The sequence below is a fragment of the Bos taurus genome, chromosome 18 (assembly GCF_002263795.3).
Source record: "Bos taurus isolate L1 Dominette 01449 registration number 42190680 breed Hereford chromosome 18, ARS-UCD2.0, whole genome shotgun sequence".
Taxonomy (NCBI): Eukaryota; Metazoa; Chordata; class Mammalia; order Artiodactyla; family Bovidae; genus Bos; species Bos taurus.
In genome coordinates, this window is record NC_037345.1 from 10,786,919 (window position 1) to 10,807,888 (window position 20,970).

The 20,970-nt window shown below is 49.5% G+C and overlaps 1 protein-coding gene across 1 annotated transcript in view; it reads right to left on the reverse strand.

Annotated features, from left to right (window-relative positions):
* COTL1 (coactosin like F-actin binding protein 1) overlaps positions 1-20,970 on the reverse strand; it is a 44,347-nt gene that overhangs the window by 11,141 nt on the left and 12,236 nt on the right. Inside the window, 1 exon segment of the mRNA NM_001046593.1 lies at positions 8,586-8,743. Coding sequence (NP_001040058.1) covers positions 8,586-8,743 — 158 coding nt within the window.

Here is a 20,970-nt window from a genome sequence, read left to right on the forward strand (position 1 = left end):
GACACCTGCCCCTCCACACAGGATCCCGGCACCACCATTCACAGGCAGCTTGGGACTTTAGTGTGTGTGTGTGTGTGTGTTATCTGGTTGTGCCAGACCTTGGTTGTGGCATATAGGATCTAGTTTCCCAACCGTGCATCAAACCCACGCCCCTTGTATTGGGAACATGGAGTCTTAGCCACTGAACCACCAGGCAAGTCCCTATGTTTTCAATACAGGATTCGATCACCGGAAAGCCCCCTTGCGTGAGTCCAGGCCCAGGTGAAACACATGAGCACAAAAAGCCCCCTTTCTGGTTCTGAGAAGAATAAACAGCCAAACCACAGGCTTGAAGAAGCATAAAACTCCCCATGAGATAGAGGTAAGAGAAGTCGCTTCAGTCGTGTCCGACTCTGTGCGACCCCAAAGACGACAGCCCATCAAGCTCCACCTTCCCTGGGATTCTCTAGGCAAGAACACTGGAGTGGGTTGCCATTTCCTTCTCCAATGCATGAAAGTGAAAAGTGAAAGTGAAGTCGCTCAGTCTTTGACTTAGCGATCCCATGGACTGCAGCCTACCAGGCCCCTCTGTCCATGGGATTTTCCAGGTAAGAGTACTGGAGTGGGGTGCCATTGCCTTCTCCGAAAACTCCCCATAAAAACAGCCTTTTCAAAGAGGGATGAGGCATCCAAGCTGGTCCCCGAGTGGCGGGCAGCACTGATGCTCTGCAGGCGGGGGCAGCAGCCCTGTAAATCTCCTGACACCAAGGTACACAGGTTCTCCCCGCTGATCCAAACAGCTCTCACCTCTGCTTTCCACTGAAACAAAAGAAGAGCCTGTGGAAATTCCAATTCACCTTCAAGCCCCTCCCTGAGTGTAAATGGCTTCTACAACTTAATTCAGCCCGAAGAGCAGTTGTTGAACATTTACTAGCTTTTGTCCTAGAATACAGAGAAGGCAATGGCACCCCACTCCAGTACTCTTGCCTGGAAAATCCCATGGATGGAGGAGCCTGGTGGTAGGCTGCAGTCCATGGGGTCGCTAGGAGTCGGACATGACTGAGCGACTTCACCTTCACTTTTCACTTTCATGCATTGGAGAAGGAAATGGCAACCCACTCCGGTGTTCTTGCCTGGAGAATCCCAGGGATGGGGGAGCCTGGTGGGCTGCCGTCTATGGGGTCGCACAGAGTCGGACACGACTGAAGCGACTTAGCAGCAGCAGCAGCAGCAGCAGCAGTCCTAGAATAAGAATAAGGCACAGACTAGAGCCTACATGAACAGATCTATTTCTTCACATTTTAGCATGTTTTAGTACTTTTCTAGGTACGAGAAATGCAAATAAAGCAGCCATGGTCCCTGCCCTTGAGATTACTTTCTCGGGCCATTTAATTATAATTCAAGGAATTTGAGCTACAGGACAAACACAGGAGCAATTAATTCTGATTGAGGCTGGTAGGAGAATGGGATTAAAAAATCAGGGTCGTCTTAATGTTAATTTTTGTTTTTCATGTGTCTGTTTTTCACCTGTGTGTTCTATTTGGGAAAATTTCTATTCATATTTTGGCCTACTTTTGTTTTCTGAGATTTGTGTGTTCTCTTTTTTTGACAAGAAGGAAAGCAAAGAAACATCAGAGACATCTGTTAGATTTCACTCATTCAGCAATAATATGTGTGACTTTTTTTCTGCATGGAATCGTAATTCATAGTACTGAAAGTATATGTTCTAAAAGTTTATACTATGGGTAATGTAATGGCCACATGCATTATACGTGTTTTCAATAAATCTGTTTTATTCACATTTGTTAAAAAAAAAAAAATCAGGGTTGTGAAGGATGATAGGCGTTCATCAGTCACTAAAAGGAGAAACCTTTTCATTTTGTTTTTCTTTCATCCTTCCAACAGCTATGTGAGAATCTACATTCTCTTTAAGTGAGAACAGCTTCTACGGATAAAGTTACTTGCCCGAGGTCCTAGGGCGAAGGGGCTTCCCTTGTGGCTTAGCCGGTAAAGAATTCGCCTACAATGCAGGAGACCTGGATTCGATCCCTGTGTTGGGAAGATCCCCTGGAGAACGGAAAGGCTACCCACTCCAGTATTCTGGCCTAGAGAATTCTGTGGACTGTTATAGTCAGTCCATGGGGACGCAAAGAGTCGGACACAACTGAGCGACTTTCACTTTCACTAGGGCGAAAGGTTAATAATGCTGGAATATCAACTTGGATCTCACTCCCCTTAGGCCCATGATCTCTTCCATTTGACACAGCAGTATTTAAAAAAGAAAGAAACACTGTGCAATGATGTTCAGTTTCCAGTTTCAAAAAAAAAAAAGTTCTAACATCAAGGAAGATTAAGAACCAGGTCAGTATTTTTAAAAATCAATGTAAGATGTTTGTTTCCTGCAGATCTTCTCAGAGCCTTTAACGTGTCATGCGAGTCTATAAAAGTAGCTTCCAAAAGGTATGTTGGCCTCAGAACATTCTTCTTGGTGCTAGAGGACTTTGGGAAACGTGTAGTGGGCTGAAGTGGCAGAGTCGGGGTCCCTAGCCAGTCTGCAAGCACAGGGGACCTTTAGCAAATTCCCCAACTTTCCCCAGTCCTCAGACTCCTCATCTATAAAATGCAGATGATGGCAGAACTGGCCTTGTGAAGAAGAAATAATTTCAATATGTGGAAAGTCCTTCAAAGTGCCAGGCGTAAGGCAAGGGCACAGTAAACCTCTTGTTATTAATATAAGTACCACACTTGTACATAAACATGACCCTCCTGGAAGGGAGTTAGGACATCTGGCCCTGGCCCTGTGGGTGGACGGGCCCAGCGTGTAAACTGCCCCTGCTCCTGGGATTCAGAAGCCTTCAGGGTACACGTTACACTGCTGGCTCCATGCAGTCACTGACAGGCCCGTCCTTCCCACCTTCACTTTCCCTTAGAGGAAACACTCCCTGCTGTTCTCTTCCCAGAGCTGAAAGCCGAGATGTACCTCCGGGTAATTGGTTCCGTGAGCATTCATATGATGTTCAAAAATAAAAAAAGAGATAAAAGGACCACGTGAGTACAGAGCTTCTGCAAGGCCAGCACAATGCTCCATCGACCGAGTCCGTTTCTAAATCGAGACAGCCTGGCCCGGCGCAGGCTGGTCTCTGACGGGGCTGCTGCATTGTCCCTCTCACCCTGCAGCGGCGCCGGGACAATGGGCTGGGTGTTGTGTCGCCGGCACCAGCCAGGCATTTCTGTGCGGCAGACGACGGCTGTGGCGAGGCAGCCACGCACCCTGTCCACTCAGCGCATTCCAGGCCCAAGTCTGGGTGCCACCCTCGCCCAGGCTGGCACCCCGCTGCTGCCCCCAGCCTTGCTGGCCTCGTCCTGTTCTCCACCAGCCTCAGAGGCTGCTCAGAATCTCAGCCTGGCTCTGAACACAGACTAGGGACCCGCCATCAAACCTGCTGACTTTTGACTCCTCGGGGCTCCAGACCCGGGCCGGCTGCTTGTTAGCCATGGCTTGATGCAAGTCTTATTGCTCAGGGCTACGCTTAGGGTTACTCTCCTAGCTGATGCACCTAGGCACAGGCCCCAGGTGAGGTTCGGATTGTTTTGAAGTTAGCACCAGCAAAGGTGAGTGAGGCTGGAACCTTCCTGTGTTGCTGACGGATGTGACTTTTGTCCAAGCCATTTGTAAGAGTTAGGCAGGATGCTTCAAAAGTAAGATTCATGCCCCAGGTCAGGGACTCAGCATGTGGACCTGTCAGCCCCCAGGGAAACTAGAAAGCTGTGTATCACAGTGGTGTCGAACCAGGAAAGCTGGGAGTAATCGCAACTACACTCCCAGGATGCTGCCAGACACTGTTCTAATTGCATTTCCTGATAGTCGCTCATTCAATCCCCACAACAACCCCAGGAGGCAGATACTATACCAGCCCTGCTTCGGACATCAGGCCCAGAGGAGAGCAACTTGCCCAGGGCTGCACACTGAACAGCAGGGCTGAAACCTGAACTCACTCCATCTGGCTCCAAAGGCTACACCCCCAGACCCCTGCACGGCACACTGTCTCTTCTACTGACAAAGTAAAAGGTTCCTTTAAAAGTAATACACTATGATAAACAAAGTACCCCCTAAACAAATGAAACTATTTCAGAATATGTACAAACAGGACACAGCAGGTCAACTCATCCAATTCTTTTTTTTTTTAAGAAAAAAAATTTTTTTTGATGTGGATCATTTTTAAAGTCTTTATTGAATTTGTTACAAGATTGTTTCTGTTTTCTGTTTTGGTGTTTTGGCCAGGAGGCACGTGGGATCTTAGCTCTCCAATCAAGGATTGAACCCACACCTTCCGCACTGGAAGGCAAAGTCAACGGCCAGGGAAGTCCCAATCCAACTTATTTTTAAATGAGGAAACTGAGGTCCAGGAAGGGAGAGCGACTTGCCCACGAGCAGGCAGGTGGCATAAAGACCCATGCTTCTTGATTTCAGCGGCTCTACATTCATTTATGGGCTTCCCCGATGGTGCAGTGGTAAAGAATTCACCTGCCAATGCAGGAGATACAGGTTCGATCCCTGGGTCAGGAAGGTCCTCTGGAGGAGAAAACGGCAACCTACTCCAATATTCTTGCCTGGAGAATCCCATGGACAGAGGAGCCTGGTGGGCTACAATTCACGGGGTTGCAAAGAGTCGGACTTGACTCACCAACCGAACAACAACATTCATTTACATGCTCTACAGACAGGGAAGCCTGGTGTGCTGCAGTCCATGGGGTCTCAAAGAGTCGGACACGACTGAGCAACTGAACTGAACTGAACGTTTCATACAAAGCATAAGGATGTGGAGTAGTTTTATTATTACTAAAAAAAGGCCAGGAATAATCTTAAATTAAAACTCAATCCATTTATTCTTCACATGGAAATAGTGGTAAAAGGCAGCTGGGGATGTGATCCTGTCCCCAAGATAAGGAATCCAGAATGGCCATCTGGAGACCCCTTAAAGAACATCTGCTCTGAGTGCCCCCCCGACTAAGCAGAGGGGAAAACTGACCTGCCAGCATCAGCAAGATTTTAATGACTGTCAGAAGATACCATTACAGCAGTAAAATCGACCCTCTGTAACATAAATGGCTGTATTTACAACTGTAGTATAAATGTGAGGTCTTGTAACAGTTTCAGGTAATAAACCTTTTTAAATGAAGAGGTGGGAAATGCAAAAGGTAATGGTCAAAACATCACATCGCACCTGCAGTTCAAGATCAAGCAAGCATCCGCTATGCTCTTCATATATCAGCATCCTTTTCTTTTAACAACTGGAATCAGTTCAGAGCTGCCAGTCATGAGGCTCCACACCTCCCGGCCCCACAGGACATGCATGTGACCTCAGCTGGGCCAACTGGATCGCTTTAAGGGAATGACTGACACTAAGGGAGGAGGAGTCTCTCTTCCCCCGGGATCAAGACCCAGAACAGCCACCAGGCCTGGACCATTTCTCCTGCTGCAGAGGCCACCTGGGGCCAAACACAGAGGAGAGAGAAAAGAGAAAAGAAGAGAAGCTACGGCTCAGCTCTGGATCCAGCCACACCGCAAGCGGGCAACCCCTGCAACTCCTAGTTCAGAGAGCCAAGCAATTCCCATTTTGCTGCAATATGTTAGAGTTTACAAACAAATGAATTATAATCAATACTCCCAACTGAAGTCTTTCCACCAAAAAATCATATTTCCCCAAACCACTCTCCACCCATTTCACCAAACTGAGAAGAGTTTTAGATGTAACAGGAACTCTGCAAACTGCTACTAGGGACAGAGTTTCCTTTGGGGGTGATTTTAAAAGCTCTGGAATTTTTGGACAATGGCGGTGACCGCCCAACATAAATGTATGTCACACCACTGAACGGCACACCAAAAGGGCTAACATCTTACGTTATTTCATTTTACCACAGTCTTAAAAGTGGAAAGAAAACAGGGGTTCTGCAGGATTCAAAGACCGCCCCCACTGGATGCGCCCCAGCAAACACCCTCTCCCAGTGCGTGCTGTTCTTCCGGCCATGCCGGGCTGGCTGATGAGAGGGCTAAGCGTGGATGGTGGAGTCCAGCGGGAGACCTCTGATCGTGGACATGCATTCTTCTGCATTTTCCATTCTATTGCCACAAAGGAGACCCTTGAAAGCTGGTTAACCATTAAAGCCTCCAACTGTCCAGGAGAAAAACAGCCCGAGGGGTTGAGTAGGCGGCTGCCCAAAGAAAGGGTGCCAGTCCTGGACAGGGTGCCAACTGCAGTATTCGCTGGTAATGCTGATTAGGCTAGGAAGTGAATGACATTTATGGAACATTTACCACACCCCAGGCATAGTGCTAGCCCTTTAGGAGGTAATTTGACAGCCTATACCTTTTTTTTTTATGTTCAATATATATCTATTTTTTAATTTTTGGCTCAAATATTTTAAAATTTCATTTTATTTATTTTTGGCCACGTCAGCACACATGGGAACTTAGTTCTCTGGCCAGGAATTGAACCTGTGCCCCCTGCACTGGATGGGAAGAGTCTTAACCACTGGGCCACCAGGGAAGTCCTAGCCTATTCCTTTTTAAAGGGATTTTCACCCCTGTTAACTCCAGAACACTCCCCCTCCTGAAAGGCGCGTTAAAGAAACAGTTCAGTGTAGGGCGGGAAGGAGCTGAACGTATTAAAATGCTGGTTGGAACGTATTATTTATAACAATAAAAATGGGAAGCAACTAAGAGGCCAACACCGAGGGGATTTTCAATCCATCACAGTACACTTGCGAAACCGGACTTGTTGGCAGCCAGAAGAACGTTCATTACAAAGACTCTGCAGACACATAATTTACGTAATTATGTTATGTTAGGAAAAAAGAAGCTGATTAGGTGTGATTCATAGGCTGTGACTGTAGCAATGCAGAGGGGAGTGCGTTCACCCACAGGACTGGGAGGAGAGAAGGAAAAATCGGCCGTAATAATGGAATGATAGGAGTTCTCTCCTATTATTACTTTTTAACGGAAGTTTTATTTGGAGATAGTTGTGGATTTAGAGGAAAGTTGTAAGAGACAGCACCAAGAGTTCCTACGCACCCCACGGCCATTTGACAACTGTGAACATCTGAAGTTACCGTGGTGTGTTTGTCACAGCCAGGAAGCCAACACTGGAACACGACTACCAACTAAACCCCAGACTTCATTCCGATCTCACCAGTTTTTCTAGATTTCACCAGTGTGTCCTGGATCCGACCCAGGACACCACACTGCACTCGGCAGATTTGTGTGTGTGTGCGTTTCTTTTTTTTTAGGATGCAATAGCTTTTTGTATATTCTCAGATATGAGCAACCAACACCACAGATTTTAGAACAGTTTAGAATATTTGCATCACCTCTAAGGAAGCCCTGTACAAGTTAGCCATCCACCCCATATCATGGGTTTTGGGAAATCCTTCTGCAAGATGGAGATCCCTTTGGTAGGGAGAAAACCCTCTCCCCTCCACCTCCTTGCCCCAGTCTATGGTTCTGGAATTTGGACTTTTTTCTATGACTTTATTGACTTGCTTCTTCAGGCTATGCTGGGTCTTCACTGCTGCGCGGGCTTCTCTCTCGTTGCGGGGAGCCGGGGCCACTCTCTAGTTGTGGTGTGAGGGCTTCTCTTGTTGAGGAGCGCGGGCTCTAGGGCGCACAGGCTTCGGTAGTCATGGCTCCCCAGCTCTAGAGCCCAGGCTCAATAGTTTTGGTGCACAGGCTTAGTTGCTCCACAACATGTGAGATCTTCGCAGACCAGGGGTTGAATTCATGTCTCCTGCACTGGCAGGCAGATTCTTTACCACTAAGCCACCAAGGAAGCCCTAGAATTTGGATTTTTGTTTCTCAGCATGACCCCAGGCCCTAGCTTCAAATGACCTGCTTTGGAAATTTCCAATAGTGTCAATTTTTTTATGTCCAGAATGCAAAAATACAGAACTTTAAAATGGGAAGCTCTACAGGTAGAGCTGTTTGGAACCCCAGGGACAAAAGCAAGGTACACTATTTCCCCCTCTTCCTCTAGTCTAATAGGGACACAGGAGTAAATCAGCTACCACCAGCGCCCAGCTACTCAGTCTAGGGATCTTTGCCATTGCTGATGCAGCCATTGTCATTCTAGGGTCATCAAAGTCATCTTTAAACCCCTGCTGGTGCCCATGTGGTTGACATTTATTCATTCATCAAATGTCATTGTGCTCCTACTGTGTGCTAGACACCATTCAGCGGGCACTCATGAACTCTCCCTTTGCATCCTCATGGCCACGGCTGGAAGCCCTCCATCACCCACAGGAAGTGGCGCCATTTTGGTCATTCCTCCAGCCTCCTTCTCCATGAGCTGCCTGCCCCACCCAGAAAGGCAGACACCAGCCACCACGTTCCTAGTATTCGATGGTCAGGATCACAAATGCGGCTACCGTACCCAGAAGGCAATTTGGGGTATCTCTCACCAGTGTCGCTGGTGGTCCAAGGACTTCGCACGAGACGTTCAAAGTCATGGACCAAGGAGCCAGGCCAGCCCCTTGTGTCCCTACTGGATGGTGACGCTTTGCGGAATGTGACCCCCACCCCCCGGACCCTAAGAGAACACAAAGACGGTTACCTGCACCACCTCCTTCACCAGAGTCTTGTCGGTGCCAGTCTTAGCGCGCTGCAGCCCGCTGACGTTCTCGCCGATCCATGTGATGAGGGCGAACTTGGACCTCTTGCTCATCGCATCCCCCGTGGTGAAGCGCACGAAGGCAAACAATCGGACGTCATCTGCACCAACAGCAAAAGGAAGGCATGGTGCTCAGTTAGAACACCCAGATCCACACTCCCCAGGCGGGGCTCTGAACCTCAAGGGCACCCAGAGCGACACAGAAGGAGCCACTGTTCCCTCCTTCGATCCCAACAACAGCGCTGCAGGCGGAGATGCCCACTTCACAGACGGGAGGCGCAGAAGGGCCCCAGGACGCTCCGGAGGCTGTACAGGCAGAGGGAGCCCAGGCCTCTCTGGCTGCCACGCCCGCCACCCTGCCCTCCCCTCAAACAGCCATGCCTCAAATTCTGAATCTGATTCAGGGAGCAAAAGGTGGTCAACTGTTTTTATCCCAAATCTTTGAGGCCCTATTTGGAACAGGAAAGCCACACAATAGAGAGGACCGAACGGGGGTCGGGGGACAGGGAACAAAGACAGTGGCCCCGCTTCTGGCGTGGGATTCAGCTTGGGGCCCCCTGGGCATTCTTAGATTGTGGCCATACAATTAGGCCAATCAAGAATTCTGAGCATTTTTCCACCAGGTGTGTTGTGCTTGTTACATGGCGGTGGAGGGCGGGGGGGTTGTAGGGGGTGATGCGTGCGCATGCGTGTGTCTCCACCTCGGCACTCCGGTCATTTGGGGCTGGGTGGGTCTTCCTGGTGGGATCGTCTCGTGCATTGGAGGACTGAGCAGCAACCCTGGCCTCTGCCCCCTCCATGCCAGTATCACACCCTCACCCCAGGATGACCACCACCAACGTCTCCAGCTGTTACCCGGTGTTCCCTGGGGAACAGAACCACCCCCAGCTGCTGCCAGGTGAGCACCAATTTCCAGACATACTTTATGTCCCCATTTAATCAGGACCCCTTTCAGTTTTGCACCAAAATCCAGCCCTTTTAGTTGAGGCCTCACATATCCTTACTCAGATTACTCCCTAAACAGTTCACATGTCAACTGCAGTTACCAGTGAAGTCTCGATTCAGCCCCTCCCTGATGATGGCCAGGATGCAGGCTGCTGCTCAGTTGGTTCAGTCGCTCAGTCATGTCCGACTCTTCGCGACCCCATGGACTGCTGCACGCCAGGCTTCCCTGTCCATCACTAACTCGTGTCCATCGAGTCAGTGCTGATGGTTTGGGGTTAATCATCCTGTACCTGCCCCTTGACTCAGCTCATGCTCTCAAACGGCTTTTCCTTGCTGGCTTTAGGATTTCTCAGGGACCCAGCGACTCGTGGAGCTGTGTTTCCCAAGCACTGTGTGTATCTGAATCACCTGACATCTCACTTAAATGCAGATTCCAATTCGGCAGGTCTAGGACGGGACCCTGGGGTCTGCATTCCTAACTAGCTCCAAGGTCATACTGATGCTGTTAGTCAAAGGATCACACTTCGAGGTTTCACGACTTTATTTCTTAAAACCAAGGCATCTTGGGCTTCCGGTGGTCCAGTAGTTAAGAATCCACCTGCCAATGCAGGGGACACAGGTCTGATCCTGCTCTGGGAAGATTCCACATGCCAAGATGCAACTAAGCCTCTTCACCACAACTGCTGAGCCTGCACTCCGGAGCCCGTGAGCTGCAACTACTGAGCCCATGTGCCGCGATTACTGAAGCCCTCGTGGCCTAGAGCCTGTGATCTCCAACAAGAGAAGCCACCGCAATGAGAAGCCCGAGCACTGCAACCAAAGAGTAGCCCCCACTCTCTCCAACTAGAGAAAGCCCTCAAGCAGCAAAAAAGACCCAGCACAGCCAATAAATAAACAAACAAACAAAAACCAAGGCGTCTTGATCCTAGAATCATTCCAGGTGCCTCCATGTGGAATCCCACACAAAGTATAAAGTGAAAGTGAAGTCGCTCAGTCGTGTTTGACTCTTTGCAACCCCATGGACTGTAGCCTACCAGGTTCCTTCGTCCATGGGATTTTCTAGGCAAGAATACTGGAGTGGGGTGCCATTTCCTTCTCCAGGAGATCTTCCCAACCCAGGGACTAAACCCAGGTCTCCCGCATTGCAGTCAGACGCTTTACTGTCTGAGCCATCAAGACCACCAGCCCTCTGAGTGTGATGGAGACAGTCCACACTGGCTGGTTAGTACCTCAAAGCCCAAGTTCATCCTAGACAACAAGCCAGCCAGTCTAGCAGGGAACCATCTGACCCGGGGGAGCTAAGACACAGCGCTCGACAGGGCACGGACTCCAGATTCAAACTCTATATCCAGGCTTTTCTTAAAGGAAACAGATCATAATCGCCATTCACGCTGACACAGCACCCTTCAGTTTATGGGTTAGTATTCATCAGGTCTTCATAAGGATGCGGGGAGGTGGGCCATGGGGGACATCATGGTCACCATCATCTACATCTAAACCTCCATTTGGGAGATGAAGCCAGGAGGTCGTGTGACATGCCCAAGGTAATGCACCAAGGACAAGCCAGCCTGGAGCCAAGGTGTGTCTCAGGTGTGTCTGCCCAGCCCTCCTCCTTTAGGGAACCACCCCCCGACCTGGCCATGGGAGGCTGGTGGGAGCCCATCCCAGGACCTGACCACAGGGGTCAGTGGGTGACAGAGTGGTGAGGACAGAGAAGAAAGACGGGTCTCAGGGACACTTCATGGGCCAAGTTAAAAGGGGTTAGTGACCAACATACGTCGCACATGTATGCATGTGAGAGCTGGACTATAAGGAAGGCTGAGCACTGTAGAACTGACACTTTCAAACTGTAGTGCTGGAGAAGACTCTTGAGAGTCCCTTGGACAGCAAGGATATCAAACCGGTCAATCCTAAAGGAAATCAACCTTGAATATTCATTGGAAGGACTGATGCTGAAGCTCCAATACTTTGCCACCTGATGCAAAGAGCTGACTCACTGGAAAAGACCCTGATGCTGGGAAAAACTGAGGGCAAGGGGAGAAGGGGGTGACAGACAATGAGATGGTTGGATGGTATCACTGACTTGATGGACATGAGTTTGAGAAAACTCAGGGAGATAGTGAAAGACAGGGAAGCCTGGTGTGCTGCAGTCCACGGGGTCGCAAAAAGTCAGATATGACTTATCAACCAAACAAGTGACTGACTGGCTATGGGAAATGAGGAAGGAGAAGTCTGGGAACAGGAGACCACATGAGTGCCATCTCTAACTCCAGAGCAACCTGACTTAATCCCCAGACATCTGAGCCTCAGTTGGCCTCATCTGAAAAATGGGGTGATTTTTTGGTCCTCTCCATTTTTCCTTTTATGGAAGTAAACGTCACACCACAAAAAATTCACCATTTTAACTATTTTAAAGCATACAAGTCAGTGGCACTTAGGACATACGCAATATGGTGCCATCATCACCACAGTCTAATTCCAGAACATCTGCATCGCCCCCCAAAAGAACCCCCTACCCACCAGCCATCACCCCTACCCACCAGCCATCACTCCTCACCCTTCCCCCGTCCCCCCAGTCCTAAGCAACCACTCAGCTACTTTCTGTCCCTGGATTTGCCTTTTCTGGACGTTTTACAGATGGAAGGAACCCTACAGCATGTGGTCTTTTGTGTCTGCCTTCTTTCAACTCAGCATGTTGGCAAAGTTCATCCATGTGGAAACATGATCGGCATTTGATTCCTTTTTTTTTTTTTTTTTAATAGCTTGAAGGCTTTATTTATTTATTGGCTCCACTGGGTCTTCATGGCTTTGCAAGGGCTTTCTCCAGTAGCGGCGAGCAGGGGCTACCCTTTATTGCGGTGTGCAGGTCTCTCATCACGGTGGGTTCGCCTGCTGTGGAGCAGATTCTAGGTGCACAGAATTCAGCAGTTGCACTGTGCTGACTCTAGGGCTTGCCGGCTTCAGTAGTTGTAGCTCACAGGTTCTAGAGCTCCGGCTCAGCAGTTGTGGCACACGACATGTCAGTCCGCAGCGTGTGGGATCTTCCCAGACCAGGGATTGAACTCATGTCCCCTGCACTGGCAGGCAGATTCCTATCTACTGCACCACCAGGGAATTCTGGTACTTCGTTCCTTTTATGGCTGACTAATACTCCATCGTATGGATGGACCACATTCTCTTCTATTCGTCCATGCACCCACTGATGGGCTTTTGGGATGTTTCCAAATTAGGTGATTTTACACCTCTCTTCTGCATCAGCCATGAGGATAAAATGGGATGCTGTGAAACCTGTCTGGCCCGACCCCGTAGAACCTTCTCCCTGGAGTAGAGCTGCGGGTGAGGTGTGAGCACAGGAAATAAGGCTGGTGGGGCTGAGGAACTGAAACTCACACAACCACGCACGGCCAGTACAGGAGCCCTTTCGTTCCCCTGTATTTCCTGGCACTGGAGGCTGCATTTGGGAAGCCAGTGCGTTCTTCTGAGTAGTGTTACTGGAGGATCAGGAGAAGCAGTTCCAAAGTGTTTAATTAAATTGCAGCGTTGACTTGAGGGGGAGGCGGACCACACATCTGATGCCTCCTGACTTGCTAATGCCAAGACAACACCAGCAAAAGAACTTGCAGCCTGTTTCCACAGCAACCACTCTATTTCCCTTTACCTCATTGGTCAGTCTGGATGTTTGGGATCCCGTGACCACACTTGGATCCCAACTGCTCCGTCACTGGCCAAAGCCACTAAGAAAGTTACAAACCGTGTGTCCCAAGTACCAGCCTAAGACCTGTCACAGGACAGACGCCTTACCCCCAGCCCCAAGGACATGGCCGTAAGATCTTCCAGAACTGCAGGCCAGTGTCATTTAAATTATCACAGCAGGAGAGACCACTTTCCTGGGTGGCAGTTTGGTGCTTATCTGACATTGGTCTGGCCGAGAAGATTGCTGACATTTTTGAAAATCCGAGGGTCACATTTTGCTTACAAATGTCCGCTGCTCGGGATGTGGCATGACACTGAAAAGTCAGCGGAAAGTCTGACGTGGAAAACCTGTTGGTCTGGCAGACCTTTGCACAGCTGCCCACACAGACCTCCAGCCCTCACGCCTCCTAAAGGAGGTTCTTAGCCCATCTGACCTCCAGCTAGTCAACGCAGGAGGAAGTTCTCGTTTAGTCACTAACTTCCCTCCTCTGAACAAACTGGGCAGATCAAACACAGATGTGCGCACAGGTGTATCACCTGGAAGGGAGAGCTTGACCTCCTCACACACACGTATATGAAGTGTGTCTGTGTGTGCCTGTCTGTGTGTACGTGCATGCTCATGCATGAGTGTGAATGTATGTGATGGCGCCTACACACCGGGATAGCAAACTTGGCTAGAAGATTGGTCCTGAGGTTACTGCCACCCCCGGGGTGGCACTCGGGGGACTCAGTGGCACATCTTCCCAGTCTGGGGTTGAGGGGGCAGAGGAGTCAAGGTGCAGCTCTGGATAACCCCAATGGGGGCACCCAGGCCCTGAATTCACACCAGAGGACACACCCTGAGCCCCCTCTGAGAGAGGTCCCAGAACAGCTGTGTACACCTGCTTGCCCCCTGAACCATTCAGTCTCAACATTCTGGTCTACAGCATCCAGGTTGAATCCAAGTTTTGGAATCCACTGGAAACTCATCCCCATTCTGTCCCAGCTCTGTGATAAGACCAGATTCCTGAATGCCTCCAAGCCTCAAGTTCCTCATCTGCAAAATGGGTCACATATATCTCATAAGGCATATTGAGGATTAAATGAAAAAGAAAGAGCGTGAAAGGCTTGGCTGATGGGGCTGGTGACTGTATTTCTCTCCCCACCTGTCTGGTGAAATGAGGTCCACAGTGGCCTCCACTGCCAAACCCCAGGGGATAGCCTCCGTGCCTTCCGGCCTCTGATCTGGCTTTCTGCATCCACCAACTTAACGTTCACTCTGCTGGGTCTCAAAGTAGGGGCCCTCCTAGGCACATGGTCATGGAACCGCTGGTCTCATGAAGATTTCTTGAGGGCCTACTGTGTGCCAAGCACAGTGCCAAGCATTAGGGGGCACAGATAAGACGAACGAGGGTCCTGAAGATAACAGAAGCTGTTCACTGAGAGCTTGCTACCCGGCAGGTGCCATCCTAAGCATTTATGTGTGACTGCACATTTTCTCATCGCAACCTCTCTATCTGGTCAGCACTGCCCACAATCCCACTTCACAGATAGAAAAACTGATGCTCAGAGAGGTGAAGTGACAAGAAACCAGACATCTCTTTTTCCTGGTTCCATCTAGAGCAGCAGCTCTCAAAGTGTGTTCCTTGGACCAGCAGCAACATCATTTCCCAGGAACTCATTAGACCGTGAATTCTGAAACTCTAGGAACGGGGCCATTTTTAAACAGAAGTCAGTTTAAAAGAGACCCTGGGGGAGATTCTTATGCCTCCATAGCCTAAGAACCACTGACCTAGAGGATGAGGTGAGGAGAGCAGAAGATGGGGTTTTCAACTCAGAGGACCTGTTCTCCCCTGGCTGGGAAAGAGGGTGAGACAAGGGTCTTGTGGGCAGAAAAGCTGAAATGCCCAGAGTTCAGCCCCACCCCCATCCTCCCCACCCACACCCTTTCATTTTAAGGAAGTGATCATATAAAGGAGCTTCCTGTATGGTCTGTCTTCTCAATGTTGTAATTTATAGAATTCGAGGCATGGTTCCTTGAGCATCTCACCATCAAAGACCACCAGGACTGTCCCCCAGAGACTCTCCCTCCCCTCGAATCCACAGCCCAAGACAAAGAAGAGTGGTCTCTAGAAAAAGGGCTGCTGAGTCACGGCACTACTAACAGCTTTTCTGTGACCTCTGTGTGTCTACTGACACACTTGTACACTAACTTGTACACTAATCCTTGTACACTAACAAGGATTCCCAAATGCATCACAAAAAGCCACATAGAGCCCCATCTCAGGGGAGCCCTCCACCAATGACAAAACAAGGTCGGGAGCCCCGTCCCTGAACACCGTCAATGGCCTTTGGGCCCTCGCTGTGGTGGCCTCAATTCGGGGCTGTGGACACCCTCCCCTTCCCGCCCAGGAAGAGTCTTGTCCATGAAGAGATGGTCCTTATAGGGTGTTAATAGAAGTCCCCTCTCAAAAGAACTTGACCCTTTCATTGGTCTATGTAGCCTCATCACAGGTCAAGGATGGGTTATCAGTGTGAAACATCTGTACCAGCCAATCCCACAGCCCTAAGGACCCCCAGGACCTAGAGACCCCAGACAGGGCCCACTTGGTTCAAAGTCCTGTTCCTCTTTTCAAGGCTTCTCGCCGTCACATATTAAGTACATTAATCTGCAGCATAAAGTCACTGCATGTAAAGTTCTTGGGACACTGCCTGGCAGAACTGTGCTCAGAAACGCCAGCAGCGGTCACTAGGCGCTCTCTCCTCTGCAGCCCCTTCCTCCCCCTCCCTCCTCTATCACCCTCCTCTATCCTGCAAGGGGATATGAAGGACATGGAATGATACAAAGAGAGAGACATGACCACAGAGGGCATGGGAAGAGGAGTGAAGAAAAAAGGGAGGTCAGATGTCTCTGGAATCACCAAGGCCTCAGGGATGAGCTGCTCTAAAAATCTTCCCAAAAACTATGAACGGCACACAGTCCCCACCAAGCCCTGGAGGACTCCCTGCCCTCCTGCACACCTCCCAGCCACAACGGAAATCTCCTGAGGTTCAGAATCACTGAGGGGCAGTCTGATCCGTCACACTCAATATTCTCGCCATGGCGACCCTGACACAGGATCCACATTGATCCAGGGCCCTCATCTTCCTCCCAAAAAGACCTGTCTTCCCTTCTACCTTTTCCCACAGCTGGCACTGGCCAGAGGACAAAACCCAAAGGCGACTGAGACTCTGCCATGAGCCAAGCAGTGTGACTCTCTCACACTTTTGCAAATGTTTTGAGCAATTTTTTTTCATTACACACAAAACACATATGAGGTGTAGAATAACTAGAAATACAAACAAGCAAAAAAAAAAAACAAAAAACCTCCCTCACCACCAAAATAGCCTAGGAAACTCCCTATGGAACCTAAGCAAAACTTTGGGGGCACGTCCTTTGATCTTTTTAGCTGCTTCCATACCTGTCCAATTCGAGTCACATCTCCAGTGCCAAGCACACAGCAGGCACCCAACAAAACATCTACCAGTCAACAGAAAGAAAAAAGAGAGACAGAAGTAACCATTTCATAATTTCCACCCAGTGCTGAAGTTCAGAGCAAGACAAAAGAAAGGGGGAAGGAGACAGCAGGAAATTGCCCCAGAGTCGGGCTGAAGCTGCCCTTACCTTATATAGACTCCCTAAGAAGTTATGCAAACAAGGTTCAGTAAGGAAGAAAACAACCCACACACCAAAAAAGCTGAGCTGTCAGCTTCCACCGAGCAAGCTCCCCAGAGTGGGCATGAAAGGAAACAGGAAAGAATTCAAACATCCTGCCGCCTGGGGCAGAGGGACAGCTGGACAGAAGCCACAGCTGCATCATTTCCAGTGGGCTGCTAACAGGGGAGACCAGGCGGCCACAGATGAGGACCTGGAAGTGGGGGGAACGGCCCCTCTCTCTGACACAGAGGACAAGGGCTCCGTGGATGTGTATACAGTCCTTGCATATGAGTTCGCACAGCCCATGCACATTGACGCTTTGTCCCACCCCTCCTCAAAGCAGGAGATATCTCAAATGATTCCTTTCCCATTGGATTTTTGTGAAATGAATGACCCCGCTTTCCTAGTCTGACACAGAACACAAGAAAATGGAGTATAGGATAACCAGAGGAAAAGAAAGATGATTCCTTCAGTAGAACCCTCAGGGAAGGACCCGATCAGGAGACCGAAACGATCAGGACAGCTAAAGGTTTTCCCCCAGTGACAAAGCACCAGAACTTTTTTTTTTATGATTACTTTTACTTCCTTAAATGGAAGTCGGTGTGCTACAGCCAACTGCATCTCCTGACTTAGAGAACCAGTGGTTGCAACCAGTTCCTGGAGGCTATGAGTCCACGACAGCCTCGTTGACAAGGAGACACTCTGGAGACACTGAAGGATTCAGCGCCTGACTGCCTGAGCACTACATGCCCTGGGCTACATCTCTGCATTCTCCTATAGGTTTTCTGTTTCTTCCATTGCTGTTAGTCATTTGACAAACACTTGTGGTTCAAAGACTGCTGAATAAGATACAGTCCGAACCCTCCAAGAATACACAATCCTAGCAGGGCAAAAAAAGAAAAACTAAGCATGTGAATACAGTGAAGTTAGCACCATGACCACAAGGCATCACAGGGCAGAGGGGAACATCAAAGAAGTAAAGAAATTAACTCTGCCTGGGGGCAGTGATCAGGGCAGGCTTCACAGAGGCCACGATGTTGGATCTGGGTCTTGAAGGACGACTAGAATTCATCTAGCTAACTGGGTAAAGAGGAAGAAGGGGGCTATGTTAACAACTTAAGAGCTAAATTCTAACAGAACTCCAAAGACCAGAGCACCAGCTTCAGTGGGCAAGTTCAAAACGCCTTTCTCTACCGGCCTCTCTGTTTGTGACTTGCCACTGGCTAGAGGAGCATATAATTAGCTTAGTATTACTGGGTGTAAAACGAGAGTTGAATGGCTCAGAATGACATCCCTTAGGGCTCCTGCAGTCTGCTCATCCCTACCCCAGGAGGACAGGCATTTTGTCCCCTAGGAGGACATCTCCAGGCCCCAGAACGGTGCCTGACACACTGCCCACACTCAATAAACATTTCTTGAGTAAATGAGGAGCCTCTGCCCATCTATCTTAGCAGCTTAGAAGCATTTCAGTCCCCAGTCCTCAGCTGGGTCACTTCAATGGGAGATTCTGTCTTGTAAGAATAAAACCAATCCCCTCCCCAGATTTTAAAGGTGTGCCTTCTAACGAAGAGACCGGGAGAAATAATCAGATGAGAACAGACAGGTAGCAATTGACTGATCTGGACAAAGGTGCCCTGTAAATAAAAGTGCATGGGAAGGGCAGCCCACCACCACAGTGTTGCTAGGATTAGCAATGCCTGCATCACGTGGGCCTTCTTCTCGCCCTTCCCTGCTCACATCGCCAAGCACGGTGCCCCAGAAGAGCAAAGCAGACACCAGCCCTCAGCAGCTCAGAGAGCCAGGAGGCCCGGGTTCAAGCCCTGGCTCTGCCTCTCTCTGCTGTGTGACCAGGGACCTGTGGCATCCCGTCTCTGATCCTGTATGTTCTAAGCTGGGGGTGGGAGGGGTAGCTTCTCAGTCCCTGTCTCCGAGCCCCCTGCGTGGTGGGGACAAACACACAAGTGGGTTTCACCCCCCTGTGGCTGTTGACACTTGCAGCCCTCGAGTTCGCCCACACGTTTACAGCTGACTCATCCCACTCTTTTATTGATTCACACAGCTACTAACCCACATGAGTATCCAAGACAGACTTTCCCGTTTTAAGGACCCACTTCTGAGGAAAGGTTGCTGGCAACGTAATACTCCCCTGGACACCAGCTCGGTGCCAGGCGCTGGACTGGAAGATGAAAACCCAGCCGTGGGGGCTGGTGCCGGGTCTCGCCATCAATCCTCGTCTGAACTGTGGAAAGGAAAGCTCAGAACTGAACCTGGCACAGAGCCAGAGGCTCTAAAAATGGCACAGGGTGACGATAAGGATGTGGACGACAATGGCGGAACGCACAGGGGAGGCGGGAAACGAGAGTGCGCGAGAGCAAGTTCACGCGCGAGAGCAAGTTCATGCGCGAGCACGTGGCGGGGCTGAGCACATCTGGAGCACATGGACCTGCACAGCCGCCCTGGGCAAAGGCAAGTCTGACATGAAGAGGAACATGGCAGAGCCAGAGAGGCCGACCTGCTAATGAACCACAGGAAGGCCAAAGGCGAAACTCCACAAGGTCGTGGACAAAAGTTGTGGGAATAAAATGCAGGCCGTTGAGGCAAAATCAGAGTCGTGGCCATGGCCCTGAGCCCCACCTCTGACCCCGTTCCCTGCACACTGCGAGGCCATCACACTGCTGGATTTCTGCCTTCCTCCCACCGCTTTTCTTCTTTACATTTTAAAAACTGAGAGGTTTACATACCATAAAATTCACCCCTTATAAGTGTAAAATTCACTGGTTTTTAGTATATCCATGAGGTTGCGCAACCATCACCATTGGCTATTTTAGAACATTTTCATCACCCCAAAAGGAGACCTGGTGGCCATGAAGAGTCACACTTTGTCCCTCATCCTCACTACTGGCAACCACTAAACCTGCTTTATATCTCCACGGACTTGCTAGCTCTGGAAACTTTAAATAAATGGAATCCCATGCCATGCGGCCTTTCGCGTCTGACTTCTCGGCATAATGTTTCACTCAGCAATGTTTTCAAGGTTCACCCATGCTGTCTCATGAATCAGTACTCCATTCCTTTTTATGGGTGATTAATATTCCATTCACGGATGGACCACATTTTGTGTATCCCTTCACCAGCTGATGAACATTGGGTGGTTTCCGCTTTGGGGCAACTGTGAATCATGCTGCTGTGAACATTCACGCACAAGTTTTTGTGTGTTTTCATCTCTCTCAGGTAGATACTAAGGCGTGAAAGAGCTAGGCTTAGCCTTTCAGGAACTGCCAAGCTGTTTCCCACGGTGCCTGCACCAGCTCTCCTTCCCCCCAGCAATGCACGAAGGTTCTGACTCGCGACACCTTACAACTCCTGTTATCACAGCCCCCTAGTGTGTGTCAAGTCACATCTCATTGTGGTTTGATTTCCATTCCCCTAATGACTACTGATGCTGAGCATCTCTGCATGTGTTTACTGGCCATGTGTATGTCTCCTTTGGAGAAATGTCCATTCGAATCCCTTGCCCATTTTCCAATACCAGTCTTGTTGAGTTGTATGAGTTCTTTACATACTCTGGAAGCTGGACCATTACAGGATGCATGGTCTGAGGCCCTCCCCTTTTGCGGGGGTCACTCCTCACCCAGGTACCCGCACGCCCAGTTCCTTTTCATTCAGGTCTTGCCTTCGTGTCCCCTCCACTTCAGGCCTCCCCTGACCACCTGGCTAACAGTGGCCTTCCCACAATGTGTCTCTGGCCCACTGCTTCATTTCATTTTCTTAGCACTCATCTCATTCTGAAAAGACCACATTTGCTAGATTGTCTATTAGCTGCCCCTGCATTTTCTGTGAATGCAAGCTCTGTGATCTGGATTGCTCAACTTCCCTAGTGTCCAGAGTCCCTGGCACATAGTAGGTCCTCAATGTACATTTGTTGGATAATGAGTGTAACAAAGTGCCAAAGAAGAAAAGTTACTTTCCCCAAATCGAACACATGGCAGTTAGATTTTGCCAAATCAAGAACAG